Source organism: Macaca nemestrina, chromosome 8 (assembly GCF_043159975.1).
Source record: "Macaca nemestrina isolate mMacNem1 chromosome 8, mMacNem.hap1, whole genome shotgun sequence".
Classification (NCBI taxonomy): Eukaryota; Metazoa; Chordata; class Mammalia; order Primates; family Cercopithecidae; genus Macaca; species Macaca nemestrina.
In genome coordinates, this window is record NC_092132.1 from 1,035,289 (window position 1) to 1,053,611 (window position 18,323).

The 18,323-nt window shown below is 49.9% G+C and overlaps 1 protein-coding gene across 17 annotated transcripts in view; it reads right to left on the bottom strand.

Moving 5' to 3' along the window:
* LOC105488490 (maestro heat like repeat family member 1) overlaps nt 1-18,323 on the bottom strand; it is a 120,275-nt gene that overhangs the window by 38,641 nt on the left and 63,311 nt on the right. For 16 of the 17 annotated variants that reach the window (XR_011606615.1, XR_011606616.1, XM_011752626.3 and 13 more), the window contains 2 exons: nt 3,525-3,598; nt 1,141-1,263 (listed from right to left, as the gene is read on the bottom strand). Coding sequence is in view for 15 of the 17 variants with exons in the window: in XM_011752626.3 (XP_011750928.2) it covers nt 1,141-1,263; nt 3,525-3,598 (197 nt within the window). In the remaining 2 variants the exon portion in view is untranslated. Of the gene's footprint in view, nt 1-1,140; nt 1,264-3,524; nt 3,599-11,401; nt 11,785-18,323 lie in introns of those variants that run through there. The other variant, XM_071067606.1, reaches the window with a different exon arrangement.

The following is an 18,323-nucleotide window of genomic DNA, read 5'->3' on the forward strand; positions in this document are numbered from 1 at the left end:
ATCGCTTCAGCCCAGTTCAAGGCTGCAGTGAGCTGTGATCTCGCCAGTGCACTCCAGTCTGGGTGGCAGAGCGAGACCCAGTCTCAAAGATAACAATAATTATTATTATATAGATAAAAATATTTGAGTCTGTGAGATTCCATCTATTCAAAATGGTTTTTCTTTTGGTTTTAGAAAACCTTAATAATGTTTTATAATATTCAAAGAAACCTCCAACTCCCAAACTTTGGGAACTAAAAGACTAAAACAGAGGCCTTGGCTCTCCAGGTCATGCCTAACGACCCATGGAGCTGCTGTGAAGATGCTGAGGTCAGAATCAGCTGAGCTGGTGGTGGCCCACCTGCTGGGGCCTGCAGAACAGACACGTGTGCAGCTTCCTCACTGACGACCACGCACTTAGAGGCAACATCACAGCATACTCTCCCTGAGCTCTGATGTTTCCAGATAAATTCACGTATCCCACTTGGGGCATAGCAGGCACTACAGTGATGGTCACGAGAACACAAGGAGGGCGGCCTCTCTGTTCTCAGCTGGCCTCGGTGGACAGACCAGCTTTGCCAACTTGAAGAACCAGACCCAGAGCCAGGGACTCGAGTGCAGACGTGCTCAGCAGCCAGCGGTCAGCAGTTCAGGGTGACAGAGGCTGTCTAGACCATCTGTGGGTTATTTCGCCACTTGCTCTCCTTCAAGAAGAAACTGGTATTTGTACAGTAACTTCTTAAATAGAAAAGCCCCAAACAGGACAAACTCTCTATTTCCTGCTTCTGCATTCCGAGTCCTGGGAGCTGCCGAGAGGACTGGCTCAGTGCAGAGGCTCTAACTCAGAAACCAGAGGGAGCCGGGCACAGTGGCGTGTGCCTGCAGTCTCATGGGGCTGAGGCGGGAGGGTCGCTTGATCCCAGGAGTTCCAGGCTGCAGCGTGCTATGATCACACCTGAGAATAGCCACTGCACTCCAGCCTGGACCACAGAGCAAGACCCTGTCTCTATTAACAAACAAAAGACAGCAGAGGGCACCTCCGCACGCAGACTGCAGCCCACACATCCACCCTCTGCCGGGCCAGAGGCTCCTGACGAGAGTGCCTAACACAGGTCAGGGGCAGCGTGGGCCTAGGAGGCAGGCAAGGTGGCAGCCTCTTACCTCCTGCTCGGGGGGCAGCGCGCACTGCTGCACGATGTACTCAATCATCACCTCACCTCCAGGCTGCTCCAGGTAGCCGTGGTGGGCCATGGCACTGATCACCTGCACGACTGCCCGCTTCACCTGCCCAGAACAAACAGGAGATCAGGAAGGGGATGCAGAGACTGCCATGCCAGTCCAGCCAGAAGAGAGGAACCTCACTCTTCCTCCCACCCACACCCACACATGTGCCTGCACCTGCAGCTACACTGACACCTGTACCTGGACCTACCCCCACAGCTGTACCTGGATCTACCTGCACCCACATCTGGGCCTGCACCTGTACTCACATCTGTACCTACCTGTATCCACACCTGGGCCTGTACCCACATACCTGCGCCAACACCCACACTATACCCACACCTATGCCTGCACACGCATTTGCACCTGTGCCTGCATCCATACCTGCACCCACATCCACAACTATGCCTGCTCCCACACCCATACCCATACTTACCTGCATCCACACCTAAGCCTGCACTCACACCCATATCTATACCTGCCTACCTGGGTCTGCACCCACACCTGTAGCTGGACGTACCTGTACCACCTGCGCCTGCCCTTTTCTCTGTCCCTAGGCTGTGTGGAGGCCCATTCTCCCCTGAAGGCAGTCTTCCCACAGCTTGTGGATGTGCTCAGGTCCACAGGGAAGGATTCTTTCCTCCAGTTCCCCTTCCTCCCTCCCCTGCTGCCAGAGGGGAGCATCTCTCTCACTTTCCCTCCTCTATCCACTTCCATCAAGCTGCACCCCAACTCCCAGAGCGCCTCTGCTGAGGGGTCCTCCCAAAGCCACCCTGCCCCCAACCTCCGCCTCCTGTGCATCGGCGGCTGCCCTTCCCAGGCTCCAGATACACCCGTCCCTCCCTCCGGGGCTCACCCTGGCCTCAGGGGATGGGGCTGATGTCCTTCCGAGCTAGCTTCTCTCGTGTGATCCCCATGTTTCCTGTGTGCACCATAAATCTAGTCCCTGAAGCTGCAGTTATCACCCAAACAATCCTAGGGTTGAGCCTGCATGTCCAGCCTCACCCAGTAACTATGCCTGGTGACTCGAAGGCACAGCCAGGCCAGTGTGGCCAAACCAGCCATTCCCCTGAGCCATGGCTTCTGCCTATGCTGCCTCCCTGGGGATCCTTTTCTCCAGCATCGCGACCATGCCTTTGCCCCTTCAGCTGCCAGGTCCAGTGTCCCCACCCCAAGGAGGCTTCTCCAAGCACTTCCTCCTTGTGCTATCTCAGGGAACAGGGTGGGTGTGGAGGAGCGAGCCGGTTGGTCCCAGACTGCCCAGACTGTGTGTGTTTAACCACCTGGCATTGCAGGCGTCCAAAAAGGACCAAAAAACCCTGCCGGGGCATGTTGGGAAGAGCTCTGAACGTTGGGGAGTGTGTGGGACACGTAAGGAGCACTGCAACAGATGTGGCATGGGGTCCGTTTCAGTAGCTTCTGGGGAAACACAACAAGAGTCTCACAGAAGGACCCCAAGAGGAGGCCCAGTACAAAGGCTGGAGCAGCCCCCAGAGGGCTGGGGGTCTCTGCTCCCCTTGTAGCAAGCAGGTCCTACCCAAGCCAGCAGCCCCTGGGTAACCTGAGTGCAGTCCTAACTTTCGCAAAGATCCACCCACCCAAAGACAGGCCTGGCCTCTGCCCTGGGGTACTGGGAGGTCATCACTAAGCCCCAAATATCTGGCCTGATAAGAATGTTCTTGTCCACCTGGGGTCTTGGGCCACACCAGATGGTCTCATGTGACAGGTGGGGGCTATGGGCCACGTGGCATCAGCTCCACCTCCAGAGGGGCTGGAGACAGCTCAGCCATGAGGGCACCAACCGGGTCCACGTGACAGACCCCAAGGCAGAAGCTTCCCTAGTTCTGATGTTCTGTGTGCGCTGACTCACACTGCTGCTGCGAGGAGGGGCGGGGGTCTAACGCCGTCCGCGACCCCAGGGGAGGACGGCTGGGAGCTCTGTGTGTGGGCCCTCCTGGATTCTGTCCCAGGCACCCCAACCATCTGGACGTGGACCTGCATCCTTTCGCTGCAATCACCATGAGCAGAGCAGCACTGTGAGCTCCGGGTCCTTCTAGAGAATCACTGAGCCTGAAGGAGGGCTGGGGACCCGCGGGCCTGTAAGGTGCGATTGTGGGGTGGTCTTGGGGATTGTTTCCTGAGTGAGGTGTGGGAAAAGCACCAGCCACACGCCGAACGGCACACTGTCGTCCTTTGTTCCCAAGCTCAGTCCAGTCGAGGGTGGTGGCCGCCTGGTCGGTGGGTGACCTCACAGCACGGTCTGGCCACACCCTGCAGCTGCCTGTGGTGTGGTGCGGCAGCCTGGGCTGGCCCATGTGGTTTACCTTGCTGTTGGTGTCCAGGAGAGGAAGCCTCATGGAAGAGAGGATAAAGGGCTTTTTATCTTCCATCTGAGCAGCTGCAAGAAACAAACAGGACAGCTCAGTCTACCACTGAGATGAGGACCTCAGGGTCCCATATCCACATCACCAGGGGTCTGGCCTCCCCGTGGTCCCCGTGTAGGAAAAAGAGGGAGCGTAAGCAAAGCATGCCCACTTTTCTTCAGGGGACAAATAATTTACTTTCCTCAAATAACATCATTCTACCTAATTCAAAAGCTAAGTGGCTGGCAGTTTAGGGCGGTTGTAGAAGAATGGGCCTGAGTCAGGTACACGCAGGTTCCAATGCCGGGAAAGTTCCTTCAGTGTTTCTCAAGTGCTACAGCGTCAGAATCACTGGAAGGCAGATGAAGCACTGGGGGCGGGGTCCTCTCTTGCTCCCCCTCCAGGAGCTGACTCAGCAGGTCTTGGGGGGCTCAGGTGTGCATTTCTCACATGTTCCAAGCTGAGCTAATGCTGCTGGTCTGGGAATCCCCTTGAGAACCATCAGCAGGCCTTCATTTCCTGACATTTAAATGGGGATAAAAAGTGGGTATCAAAGAGTGGCTGAGAGACTATAATAATGAAGGATGCTGGAAACAGTGCAGGTGCCCTCTGAGGTCCACTGCACAGGACAGGACTGCTGTCCCACACGACAGTCCTCGAGAGAAGGGTCACCACAACCCCAATGTCACAGATGAGGAACTTGAGGCCCCAGGGACTGTGGAGCAGCAAATGGCAGATCTAGACGCAGCCTCTTCATGCCTGGAACTCAATGCCTTAAACCTGCACATAAACCCCATACCCTGGCCCCTCAATGTGGGCACACCCGGGTAGAACACGTTGTCTCTCACTGTCGGTTTTCAGGCCCCCAAGTAGAACACCTTGTCTCTCACTGTCGGTTTCGAGGCACCCGGGTAGAACACCTTGTCCCTTACTGTCGGTTTCCAGGCCAGCTGCAGCTCTCTATGCCAATGTTCCCCTAATTAATGCTCTGAGTTGGCATTTAGTGCTTCTTTGGGATCCCAACTGGTCCCTTCTCTGAGGGTTTGGGACACTCCCTTATGGGAGCTCCCCTGTCATGTCTGGGGCAACTCCAGTCCTGGGTTAGGAGGATGAAACAGACGTGTGACATAGAAGCTCAGAAAAGACAGGTTCCAGATCTAACCATGAGACACACAATACTGCTTTTAGAAGATGCTATAGAAGGATCTTCATAGCCTCAGAACTGGGAAGTATAGAAGGCAATAAGAAAAGATGTAAGGGGCTGGGCGCGGTGGCTCATGGCTGTAAACCCAGCATTTTGGAAGGCCAAGGTGGGTGGATCACTTGAGTCCAGGAGTTGGAGACCAGCCTGGACAACATGGACAAACCCCTTCTGTACTAACCCCTTCTGTACTAAAAAATACAAAAACTGGTCAGGCGCAGTGGCTCACGCCTGTAATCCCAGCACTTTGGGAGGCAGAGGCAGGCGGATCACGAGGTCAGGAGATCGAGACCATCCTGGCTAACACGGTGAAACCTCGTCTCTACTAAAAATACAAAAAAATTACCCGGGCATGGTGGCAGGCGCCTGTAGTCCCAGCTACCCAGGAGGCTGAGGCAGGAGAATGGCGTGAACCCGGGAGGCGGAGCTTGAAGTGTGCTGAGATTGCACCACTGCACTCCAGCCTGGGCGACAGAGTGAGACTCCGTCTCAAAAACAAACGACAACAACAACAACAAAACCACAAAAATTAGCTAGGGGTAGTAGTGCACGCCTATAGTCCCAGCTACTCAGGAGGCCGAGGCATGAGAATCGCTTGAGCCCAGGAGTCGGAGGTTGCAGTGAGCTGACATCACACCACCACACTCTAGCCTGGGTCACAGAGCAAGATCCTGTCAAAACAGGGGAGAGGGGAGTGGAGCAGGGAGGGGAGAAGGGGAAGGAAGAAGGGGAGGGGAGAAGGGGAGGGGAGAAGGGGAGGGGAGTGGAGGGGAGGGGAGTAGAGGGGAGGGGAGGGGAGGTGAGTAGAGGGGAGGGGAGGAGGGGAGAGGAGGGGAGAGGGGAGGAGGGGAGGGGAGGAGGGAAGGGGAGGAGGAGGGGAGGGGAGGGGAGAGGACCACTCTGAAGTTCAGTGAAGTTCAGAATTTCTGTTAATCAAAACAGTATGAAGAGAGCTGGAAGGACAGCCACTGTGGTGGACACAGCAAAGGGTGCAGGGAATTCCAACAAGTTGATGAGAACAACACTCATCAACAGAAAGATAAAAGATGTGAACAAAAATCCCAACTGCGAACACCCAAGCAACGCCACCAGGCTTCCCCGCTGGCCAGAGAGACACAGGATGACGGCCCGACGGGAATAGGCGCAGGAGTCCGGTGCAAAACCTCATGAGAGTAAGGACGCTGGAACAGGTGGAATGCTTGGAGGCTGCTGGAGAAGCTGGCATGGGGACGTTGGAAAACACCTCATCTTCATCTAAAAGGCAGAGGATACATACACCTAAGACCCAACAAGTCCATCTCAGGTAATGTTCCTGCACCAGAGGAGCTCGGACACACGCAGGGCAGCCTGTTTATGACAGCAAACTGCCAAGAGCCTGAGCACACACCACACTAGGATAAGGGCTAATGGGGCGCTGGCTTCCAAGCCATGGGGCAGGACACAGCAATGGAAGTGAGCAGACGGGCACTAACACAGCCACCAGAGGAATCCTGACAACGCCCTACTGGACAAAGCGGTAAAACACAGAATACAGCAATATGATCCTATTTCTATAAAGTTCAGAAACCGGCAAGACCACATTATATTACTTAGGGACTCACACAATGGTGGCAAAACTAAAACAATAAGGTCTGGTCCCACAAAAATCAGCCATGTGCGGTCGTGCACACTTGTCGTCCCAGCTCCTCGGGAGGCTGAGGTGCAAGAATCGCTTGAACCCAGGAGGCAGAGGCTGTAGTGAGCCAAGATCGTGCCACTGCACTCCAGCCTGGGTGACAGAGCGAGACCCTGTCTCAAAAGAAAAGAGAAGAGAAGAGAAAAAAGAAAAGAGAAAAGAAGAGAAAAGAGAAAAGAAAAGAAAGGAAAGGAAAAGAAAAGAAAAAAGAAAAGAAAAGAAAAGAAAAGAGAAGAGAAGAGAAAAGACAAGACAAGACAACCAACAATAAGGTCTGGTCCCTAAGAGTCAGTGACTGCCGTGGAAGGGCTGATGGGCTCAGCTCAAACACTTCTTAAATCCACCTGTGTGTTCTAAGAACTTTCAGCTTGGATAGGTTGAGCATCCGTTATCTGAAATGCTTGGGACCAGATGTGTTTCAGATTTTGGGGCCTTTCAGAGCTTGGAATATTTGCAAATACATAATGAGAGTTCCTGGAAATGGAACCCAAGTCCAAACACAAAGTTCATTTATGGTTCATATACACCTTATACACATAGCCTGGAGGTATTTCACACAGGATTTCTAAAATGTTGTGCACAAAACAAAGTTTGTGTACATTGAACTGTTAGAAAGCAAAGGTGCCACCTTTTAGCCATCCATGTGGACAATCTGTGGTTGTCTGCCACTCCCATCACTCCTGACTAAATTTATATGCTACCAGTAAGCAATTGTTTTGTTTTGTTTTTTTAAGTTATGGGATCTCACTATGTTGCCCAGGCTGGTCTCCAACTCTTGGACTCGATCCTCCTACTCTGGCCTCCAAAAACACAGGGATTCCTGGCATGAGCCACGACGCCCAGCTCAATAAGCAATCATTTTCTTACACTTATTCACATATAAGAACTTAGCAGGAGGCCAGGCACGGTGGCTCACGCCTGTAATCCCATCAGTTTGGGAGGCCAAGGCGGGTGGATCACGAGGTCAGGAGTTTGAGACCAGCCTGGCCAATATAGTGAAACCCTGTCTCTACTAAAGATACAAAAATTAGCCGGACATGGTGGTGGGTGTCTGTAATCCCAGCTACTCGGGAAGCTGAGACAGGAGAATCGCTTGAACCTGGGGGGAGGAAATTGCAGTGAGCTGAGATCGTGACACTGCACTCTAGCCTGGGCGACAGAGCGAGACTCAGGTTCCCGAGTAGCTGGGACTACAGGTGCCCGCCACCACCACGCCCGGCTAATTTTTTGTATTTTTAGTAGAGATGGGGTTTCACTGTGTTAACCAGGATGGTCTCGCTCTCCTGACCTCGTGATCCACCCGCCTCGGCCTCTCAAGGTGCTGGGATTACAGGCATGAGCCACTGCGCCAGGCTCTTTTTTTTTTTTTTTTTTTGAGACAGGGTTTCGCTCTTGTTGCCCATGCTGGAGTGCAATGGTGCGATCTCGGCTCACTGCAATCTCCGCCTTCTAGGTTCAAGTGATTCTCCTGTCTCAGCCTCCCAAGTAGCTGGGATTAGAGCCTTGTGCCACCACACCTGGCTAATTTTGTACTTTTAGTAGAGACGGGGGTTTCACCATGTTGGTCAGGCTAGTCTTGAACTCCTGACCTCAAGTGATCTGCCTGTCTCGACCTCCCAAAGGGCTGAGATTACAGGCATGAGCCACTGCACCTGGTCCGTGTTTCTTTTTTTTGAGACGGAGTCTTGCTGTGTTGCCCAGGCTGGAGTGCGGTGGCATAATCTCGGTTTACTGCAAGCTCTGCCTCTGAGGTTCACGCCATTCTCCTGCCTCAGCCTCCTGAGTAGCTGGGACTACAGGGGCCCGCCACCACGCCCAGCTATTTTTTTTCTATGTATAGTAGAGACGGGGATTCACCGTGTTAGCCAGGATGGTCTCAATCTCCTGACCTCGTGATCCGCCCGTCTGGGCCTCCCAAAGTGCTGGGATTACAGGCATGAGTCACTGCGCCCGGCCCATGTTTCATTTTTAGGTGAGAAGAAACCTCAGATGCAGCTGAGGGACCAGGAAGTGGTCCTCTAGGGAGGAGAGGCATTCTGCCAGATGCTTTTCAGAATGATTCCTCCAGGGCCATCTGCCTCACTAACAATGGTTTTTGTCTTACACATCACTCTGATTTTGTACACTGCCATAGTTTCTTTCTCTGTTACAAGTCCCGCTGCTGCCGCTCTTCAGTAAGCCCATCGCACACTCAACATGGTGTTTCTGCACATTTTCTGTAGTGTTAAGGTCTTTTTTTTTTTTTTTTTTTTTTTTGAGACGGAGTCTCGCTCTGTCGCCCAGGCTGGAGTGCAGTGGCCACATCTCAGCTCACTGCAAGCTCCGCCTCCCGGGTCTATGCCATTCTCCTGCCTCAGCCTCCCGAGTAGCTGGGACTACAGGCGCCCGCCACCTCACCCGGCTAGTTTTTTGTATTTTTTAGTAGAGACGGGGTTTCACCGTGTTAGCCAGGCTGGTCTCGATCTCCTGACCTTGTGATCCGCCCGTCTCGGCCTCCCAAAGTGCTGGGATTACAGGCTTGAGCCACCGCGCCCGGCCATGTTAAGGTCATTTTCATCATGATGTCAGTGTTCAAAAAGTCTCGAACTTTGGAACGTTTGTGATTTCTAAGTTTTAGATTACAGACACTCAACCTGTATTTGTATTTCCCAATAAAAGACTAAAAAGTTTGATGGTTAATAGTGAGTGTTAATTAGATTGAAGGATGTGAAGTATCGTTCCTGGGTGTGTCTGTGAGGGTGTTGCCAAAGGAGATTAACATTTGAGTCAGTGGACTGCGAGAGGCAGACCCAGCCTCAATCTTGGTGGGCACCGTCTAATCAGCTGCCAGCATGGCTAGGATAAATGTGGGAAGAAGAATATGGAAAGACTAGACTGGCTTAGCCTCCCAGCCTGCATCTTTCTCCTGTGCTGGATGCTTCCTGCCCTCCAACATCGGACTCCAGGTTCTTCAGCTGTGGGACTGGGACTGGCTTCCTTGCTCCTCAGCTTGCAGACGGCCTATTGCGGGACCTTGTGATCGCGTGAGTCAATACTCCTTAATAAACTCCCCTTCATATACACATTTATCCTATTAGTTCTGTCCCTCTAGAGAACCCTAACACAAAAAGTTGAAGAATACAAACAAACAACCCAATAGAACGATGGACCTGAGCCATGAGCAGTTGCCTCCCAGAAGAGGAGACAAGGGGAACGATGGCTGGGGTGGCCGCGGCCCCGTACGAGAAGGCAGAACACAAGCAAGCCAGGGTGTGGCTGAGGATTCAGGCCCATCCGGGCCCATGTCCCTGAGATTCAAGACAACAAACGAACTGAAAAGCACAAAAGTTACGGTCACCGATAACATTTCACATGCACTGGGGTTTACCTGCAATATTTTATTCACTCCTCAAGTTTATGGGGAGGCCAACTCCCTGCCAGGCCCTTTACAAGGCAGATGGGGCCTGCCCTCAAGCGGCTTCTGTCCTAATGGAAAAGATACAAAGACAACTGGACAGTAAATAAGATCACCACAGACTGTGGCGGCATCAGGAGAGGAGCCGACAAGAGGCTGAGAAACATACTCATGGGGGTGTCGCATTGGAAGAGGGGGGTCAGCACCAAGGGCTATTCTGAAAAGTGACACTGAAGCTAAGACTCAAAGGAAGAGAGCTGGCTATGTGGGAGCCACAGAAAGATTCCAGGCTGGAAGAGCCTCCAACATCAGGCGGCCGAGTGTGGCCAAGGAGGGGTCCATAGTAGGAGGATGGCCCAGGGAGCTGGTGGGAGCAGAAAGGCCGTGGTGAGGAGCAGGGCTCTGTTCCAACTATAGGGCACTGCAGGACCAACATCAGGATATTCTAGTGAAATTACTGTGTTTTAAAGAAAAAGAAGAACATCTTTTGGACATCAGAAAACAAAAACAAAACAAAGAAACAAAACAAAACAAAAAAACCATGGCATCGAAGAAGATAGAAAATTAGATTATCATCAGACTTGGATAACAATGCTTTATGCCAGAATAGGGTTGCCAGATAAAATATGGGATGCTCAGTTAAATTTGAATTTCAGATAAACAACAAAAATTTTTTTCTTTTTGAGACAGAGTCTTGCTGTGTTGCCCAGGCTGGAGTGCAGTGTGTGATCTTGGCTCACTGCAACCTCTGCCTCCCAGGCTCAAGTGATCCTCCTGCTTCAGCCTCCCGAATAGCTGGGATTATAGGCACCCGCCACCACACCCAGCTAATTTTTGGTTTTCCTTTTTTTTTTTTTGAGATGGAGTCTCGCTCTGTCGCCCAGGCTGGAGTGCAGTGGCACGATCTCCTCTCACTGCAAGCTCCGCCTCCCAGGTTCCTGCCATTCTCCTGCCTCAGCCTCCCGAGTAGCTGAGACTACAGGCGCCCGCCACCGCGCCTGGCTAATTTTTTGTATTTTCAGTAGAGACGGGGTTTCACCATGTTAGCCAGGATGGTCTCGATCTCCTGACCTCGTGATCCGCCTGCCTCAGCTTCCCAAAGTGCTGGGATTACAGGCGTGAGCCACTGCTCCTAGCCCAGCAAATCATGTTTTCAGTACAAAAATGACCCACACAATATTTGGGGCGGCCTGTTTATTCGTTTTTGCTAAATCTGGCAACTCTCTGCCAGAAGAACATGGAATAACTTATTTAAGACACTCAAGGAAGCCTGTAATCCCAGCACTTTGGGAGGCCGAGACGGGCGGATCACGAGGTCAGGAGATCGAGACCATCCTGGCGAACACGGTGAAACCCCGTCTCTACTAAAAAAATACAAAAAACTAGCCGGGCGAGGTGGCGGGCGCCTGTAGTCCCAGCTACACAGGAGGCTGAGGCAGGAGAATGGCGTAAACCCGGGAGGCGGAGCTTGCAGTGAGCTGAGATCCGGCCACTGCGCTCCAGCCCCGGCGACAGAGCGAGACTCCGTCTCAAAAAAAAAAAAAAAAAAAAAAAGACACTCAAGGAAATGTCAACCAAGAATCCTGTAACCAGCAAAACCATCAACTACAAAAGGCACAAGAAACCGCGATCAGGAAGCGTGATATCGAGGATCATGTTCCCATGAGCCCTTCCCATGGAACCTACAGAGAATGAGCTTTGGACAAGAGTGGCAGAGAGCCGCGAACAGAGGATGGGGCTGGGCGCCACATGGGCAGTCGCCTGCAGAACCAACACCAAGAAGGCAGAGAAGGGACAGCACGGGATGTAACACCATGGTGACTCAAACAACAGACGCAGGGCGTGGCTGTTAGATCAGCAGGCTGTGGAGGGGCGCGTGCAGGGCAGTCCTCATGTTTCAGTCACGTGACTGGTGATGGCGACATCAGTGTTATTCTGGTGTTAGTGCTGCCTGTGTAACAGAGATCAAACAAACGGTAATTATGGGATAGTCTGATTCTATTAACCTTGAGAACTAGATTCTTGAGAACAGAGATAGAGATGTAATGAAAAAGAGGTTAGATGCAGTGGCTCACGCCTGTAATCCCAACACTCTGGGAGGCTGAGGCAGGTGGATCACTTGAGACCAGGAGCTCAAGATCTGTCTGGCCAACATGGTGAAACCCCATCTGTACAAAAAACACAAAAATTAACTGGGTGTGGTGGTGCATGCCTGTCGTCCCAGCTACTAGGGAGGCTGGGGCACGAGAATCGCTTGAACCTGCAAAGCAGAGGTTGCAGTGAGCCATAATCCCACCACTGCACTCCAGCCTGGGGAACAGAGCAAGACTATCTCAAAAAAAAAAAAAAAGATGTAACAGAAAAGAGGAAAATCTCTGAGGTCCATATGTTGAACTGGAAGTATCAACATGAACTCATAAGGTATTTTTTCTATCTACTGATAGAGATATTTCCTAGCTCTGTCTACTGAAAAATCCCAGGAATAACCATCCAGAAGTAATGAGCCTTCCAGAAACAGACTACTGTCTTAAAAGGCAACTTCTTGGCTAGGTGCAGTGACTCAAACCTGTAAGGCCAGTACTTTGGAAGGCCGAGGCAAGTGGACCACTTGAGCCCAGGAGTTCAGAACCAGCCTGGGCAACACAGTGAGACCCCATCTCTACAAAAAATAGAAAAATTAGCCAGGCGTGGTGGTGTGCACCTGCAAGTCTCAGCTACTTGGCAGGTTGAGATAGGAGGATCCCTTAAGCCCAGGAGGTTAGGGTTGCAGTGAGCCATGTTTGAGCCGCTACACTCCAGCCTGGGTGACAAAATGAGACCCTTTCTGAAAAACAAAAACAAAAAAACCCTGCAGCTTCTCACTAAAAGGAACCAGGGCTATTTTTGTAGAAATGGCCAATTCCAGGTCTAAAGAAAGAAAGAAATGAAAGAAGCCTAAAACATGAGCTGCCGAAGACCAGCAGGGCTGTGTCCGAGGGATTCAGATCTCAAGAGGCTGCCACTTGCCAAAGATGAGACAATCTGAGCTTCAATAATGGTGATGACTGCACTGCATTGAAGCCATCAAACGCATCCTACCAAACCACCTTTGGAAGGTGACAGGAAACTAATCCACTACCTTGAAAACTGATAAAAACACAAAAGAATCAAGGGCTGAACCTACCTTTCTTTTTCTTTTCTTGAGATGGAATTGCACTCTTGTCGCATAGGCTGGGGTGCAGTGTTGCAATCTTGGCTCACTGCAACCTCTGCCTCCTGTGTTCAAGCGATTCTCTTGCCTCAGCCTCCTGAATAGCTGGGATTACAGGCACACGTCACCATGCCCAGCTAATTTTTGTATTTTTAGTAGGGAGGGGGTTTCACCATGTTGGTCAGGCTGGTTTTGAACTCCTGACCTCGTGATCCACCTGCCTCGGCCTCCCAAAGTGCTGGGATTACAGGTGTGAGCCACTGCGCCTGGCCAACTCTGCCTTTCTTACATGAACCATACCTCTGGGTAACCACATGGTACCTGGGGCAAGTATCTCTTTGTCAAGGTGTTCCACTTAATCAATGAAAAAAATGATAGAATTACAGTATCATCTTCCCACCAATTAATTAATTAATGGGTACAGGCATTCAGCATCAATGCTGCTAAGACTGATGTTCAAAAGAGAAAATACTACGTATTACATGACCCCTATTGTCTTGCCCAAGGGACTGAGCTTGAGTCTGAATCTGTTTCTGAATTCAGTTGCCAATGTGCTAGAAATTCAGATGGCAGAGAAACATGTTGACTTGCACCTTGACAATGCAGTCAGCAAAACTCAACGATGAACAAATCCACAGAACAAGCAGCCAGGTTCTTCTACAGATAAATTATGAGAGAAAGAGAAGAACAGAGGGGAACCTGTAGCTTATGAGGGACTTAAATATGGGGAGTTGCTGTTTCACAGGCACAGAGTTTCAGTTTTGCAAGATGAAAAGAGTTCTGGAGGTGGATGGTGGTGACAGTTGCCTGACAATGAGAAGGTACTTAACACTACTGAAGCATTTGCTTAAAAATGATTAAGATGCCAAATTTTATGTTACATGTATTTTACCACACTAAAAATAAAATCACCAACGGTCAAGCCTCCAAAAAAAGACTTAAATCTATGTAAAAATATATTTATATATTATTATCTTTACATAAATTTGTGTGTGTGTGTGTATATATATATAGAGAGAGAGAGACAGAATCTCCGTCTGTCACCCGGACTGGAGTGCAGTGGCACGATCTTGGCTCACTGCAACCGCTGCCGCCCGGGCTCAAGCGATTCTCATGTCTCAGCCTCCTGAGTAGCGGGACAGGTGTGTCACTATACTCAGCTAATTTTTGCATTTTTAGTAGAGACAGGGTTTCATCATGTTGCCCAGGCTGGTTTCGAACTCCTGGCCTCAAGCGATCTGCCCGCTTTGTCCTCCCAACGTGCTGGGATTACAGGTGTGAACCACCGCATAGGGCATGTCTATGTAGTGGTGTAATCTTGGCTCACTGCAACCTCCCCATCCCAGGTTCAAGCAATTCTCCTGCCTTAGCCTCCCAAGTAGCTGGGATTACAGGCACCTGCCACCACGCCCGCTAATTTTTGTATTTTTAGTAGAGACGGGGTTTCCCTATATTGGCCAGGCTGGTCTCAAATTCCTGACCTTAAGTGATCCGCCCCCCTCAGGCTCCCAAAGTGCTACAATTACAGGTGTGAGCCACCGCACCCGGCCATAGGTAAGCTTTTAAAGTGGACACAACTAATAAAGGAAGCGATTACTATAAAAATCAGGATAGCTGTTACTTACTGGGGAGTGAAGAACTGTGACTGGAATAGGATGCAAGGAGGGGAGTCTCAGTGGCAACTTCAATCCAAAAGACCTGGTGGTAGATCTGATGTTGTTGTCTTAGAATGATGTATTAAGTTACACATTTGTTTTATGTGGTTTCTACATTTCCTTCCCTCCTTCCTTCTTTTTTTTTTTTTTTTTTTTTTTTTTTTTTTTTTTTTTTGAGACAGGGTCTCACTCTGTAGCCAAGGCTGAAATGCAGTGGCACCGTCACAGCTCACTATAGCCTCAACCTCCTGGGCTCAGGTGATCCTCTCACCTCAGTCCCCAGAGTAGTTGGAACTACAGATGCATGCTACCACACCCGGCTAACTTTTTTTATTTTTAGTAGAGACAGGGTTTCAACATGATTTTCAGCCTAGTCTCAACTCCTAGGATCAAGCGATCTTGCCTGTCGCGGCATCCCAAAGTGCTAGGATTACAGGCGTGAGCCACTGTGCTCTTTCATGATTTCTTTTATACTAACAATTTTTCTTTTCTTTCTTTTTTTTTTTTGAGACTGAGTCTCATTCTGTCACCCAGGCTGGAGTGCAGTGGCACCATCTCGTCTCACTGCAAGCTCTGCCTCCTGGGTTCACGCCATTCTCCTGCCTCAGCCTCCCAAGTAGCTGGGACTACAGGTGCCTGCCACCACGCCCGGCTAATTTTTTGTATTTTTAGTAGAGACGGAGTTTCACCATGTTAGCCAGGATGGTCTCCATCTCCTAACCTCGTGATCCACCACCGTGGCCTCCCAAAGTGCTGGGATTACAGGCGTGAGCCACCGTACCCGGCCTATACTAACGATTTTTCAATAGGGATGAACAATCTTGAAGACGAAAAAAGTTGAAGGACATCCTCTATGAGATTTAAAGACTTACAATAAAACTAAAACAATTAAGAAAGTGTGATATTGGCCTATAATCTCAGCACTTTGGGAGGCTGAGGCGGGCAGATCACTTGAGTCCAGGAGTTCGAAACCAGCCTGACCAACATGACCAACATGGTGCAACTCCGTCTCCACTAAATATACAAAAAAACCAAAAAAAAACCAAAAAACAAAAAACAAAAAAAAAACGGCTGAGTGCATTGGCTCATGCCTGTAATCCCAGCACTTTGGGAGGCTGAGAGGCAGGTGGATCACCTGAGATCAGGAGTTCAAGACCAGTCTGGCCAACACGGTGAAACCCCATCTCTATTAAAAATACAAAAATTAGCCGGGCATGGTGGTGCATGCCTGTAATTCCAGCTACTCAGGAGCCTGAGGCAGGAGAATCGCTTGAACCCAGGAGGCAGAGGCTGCAGTGAGCCGAGGTCACGCCATTGCACTCCAGCCTGGGTGACAGAGTTTCAAAAAAGAAAAAAAAAAGTGTGATATTGGTGTGAGGAAAGAATACAGTCCTGAAATATGCCTACTAATATATGATGCTCTATATTAGTAGGCATATAATTGTGGCCTCAAAATTCATTTGTGCAAATCCCAACCCCTGTACCTCGGAATGTGACCTTATTTGGAAATAGTCACTGCAGAATTAATGAGTTAAGTTGAGACGGGGTCACACTGGAGTAGGGTGGGCCCTTCATCCAATATGGCTGGTGCCCTTATAAAAGGGGGATACAGGGATACAGACAGGCACACAGGAAAAATGCACATGAAGATAAAACAGAGATCAGGGTAATAGGAAAAAAAAAAAACCCATCACCCGGTCTGTGGTACTTTGTTACTGCAGCTGTTAAATTCATACATAAGGTTACCTGATCTTCTACCAAGGCACAGAAGCAATTCAATGGAGAAAGTGAAGTCTTTTCAACAATCGAGACTGGAACACCTGGACATCCACATAGAAATAACCTTGCAGGCTGGGTGCAGTGGCTCACACCTGTAATCCCAGCACTTTGGAAGGTGGAGGTGGGCCGATCACTCGAGGTCAAGAGTTTGAGACCAGCCTGGCCAACACGGTGAAACCCCATCTCTACTAAAAATACAAAATTAGCTGGGCGTGGTGGCACATGCCTGTAATCCCAGATACTCGGGAGGCTGAGGCAGGAGAATCGCTTGAACCCGGGAGGTGGAAGCCTCAGTCAGCTGAGATCGCACCACTGCTCTCCAGCCTGGGCAACAACAGCAAAACTCTGTCTCAAAAAAAAAATAGTAATTATAAAAAATAACCTTGCCCCCTACATTTCAACCACACTCAAACATTAGTAAAAGATGAATCATAGACATAAATTTGCAAATGCAAACAATAAAGCATCTAAAAGAAAATATAGAAGAATATCTTCATGACTTCTGGGCAGGCAAAGGTTTCTTAGACATAAAGGTACTAATCACAAAAACATATATTTATAGCTCTATGTATCCAATAAAGAACACTACAAAATAATCATAATAAAACGACAAACAACCCAGTTGTTAAATGAACAACAGCTGGGCATGGTAGTGCACTCCTGTAACCCAGGCTACGCTAGAGGCCGGGGCAGAAGGATCACTTGAGCCCAGGAGGCCGAGGATGCAGTAAGTAAGCTATGATCACAGCACTGCATTCTAGCTTTGGTAACATAGTGAGACCCTGTCTCTGTTAAACAATCAAAATGGGCAAAAGATCTGAACAGGGGTTGGGCGTGGTGGCTCATGCCTGTAATCCCAGCACTTTGGGAGGCCGAGGTGGGTAAATCATGAGGTCAAGAGATCAAGACCATCCTGGCCAACATGGTGAAACCCCGTCTCTACTAAAAATACAAAAATTAGCTAGGCTTGGTGGCGGGCGCCTGTAGTCCTAGCTACTTGGGAGGCCGAGGCAGGAGAAGCGCTTGAACCTGGGAGGCAAAGGTTGCAGTGAGCCAAGATCGCACCACTGCACTCCAGCCTGGTGACAGAGCAAGACTCCATCTCAAAAAACAACAACCCCCCCACCCCCCCAAAAAAGACCTGAACAGGAACTTCAGCACACAAATACATCTGAAGGTCGGCCGGGTGCAGTGGCTCAAGCCTGTAATCCCAGCACTTTGGGAGGCCGAGACGGGCAGATCACGAGATCAGGAGATCGAGACCATCCTGGCTAACATGATGAAACCCCGTCTCTACTAAAAAATACAAAAAACTAGCCGGATGAGGTGGCGGGTGCCTGTAGTCCCAGCTACTGGGGAGGCTGAGGCAGGAGAATGGCATGAACCCAGGAGGTGGAGCTTGCAATGAGCCGAGATCGCACCACTGTACTCCAGCCTGGGTGACAGAGCAAGACTCTGTCTCCAAAAACAAACAAACAAACAAACAAAGATGTATGCATTTTACTGCATTTCTATTGAAGATTATGTTCAATTTTAGAAAATAAAATTCTGGAAGAAAATATGACTGGAGGCCAAAAGTCTTTAAAAGATTTGATTTATAAAACTACGTAAGATAGGCACAATGACATAACACACACGTAACAGGGAATCCCAAAGAAGACTTCCGAAGTCATGGAGTACTGAAATGCTGTGACACAAAACCCAGGTCTATTGAGATAAAACAGAATTGACACACATGCTGCATGGGTACTCTACGGACCTAGGGGGAAATCAACTCAGAATAGCCAGCACTGAGACACAGTAAAATTTCCGGTTTTAAAACATAAAAATAGCCCGTAATCCTGGCATGCATGCGTGTGTGTATGT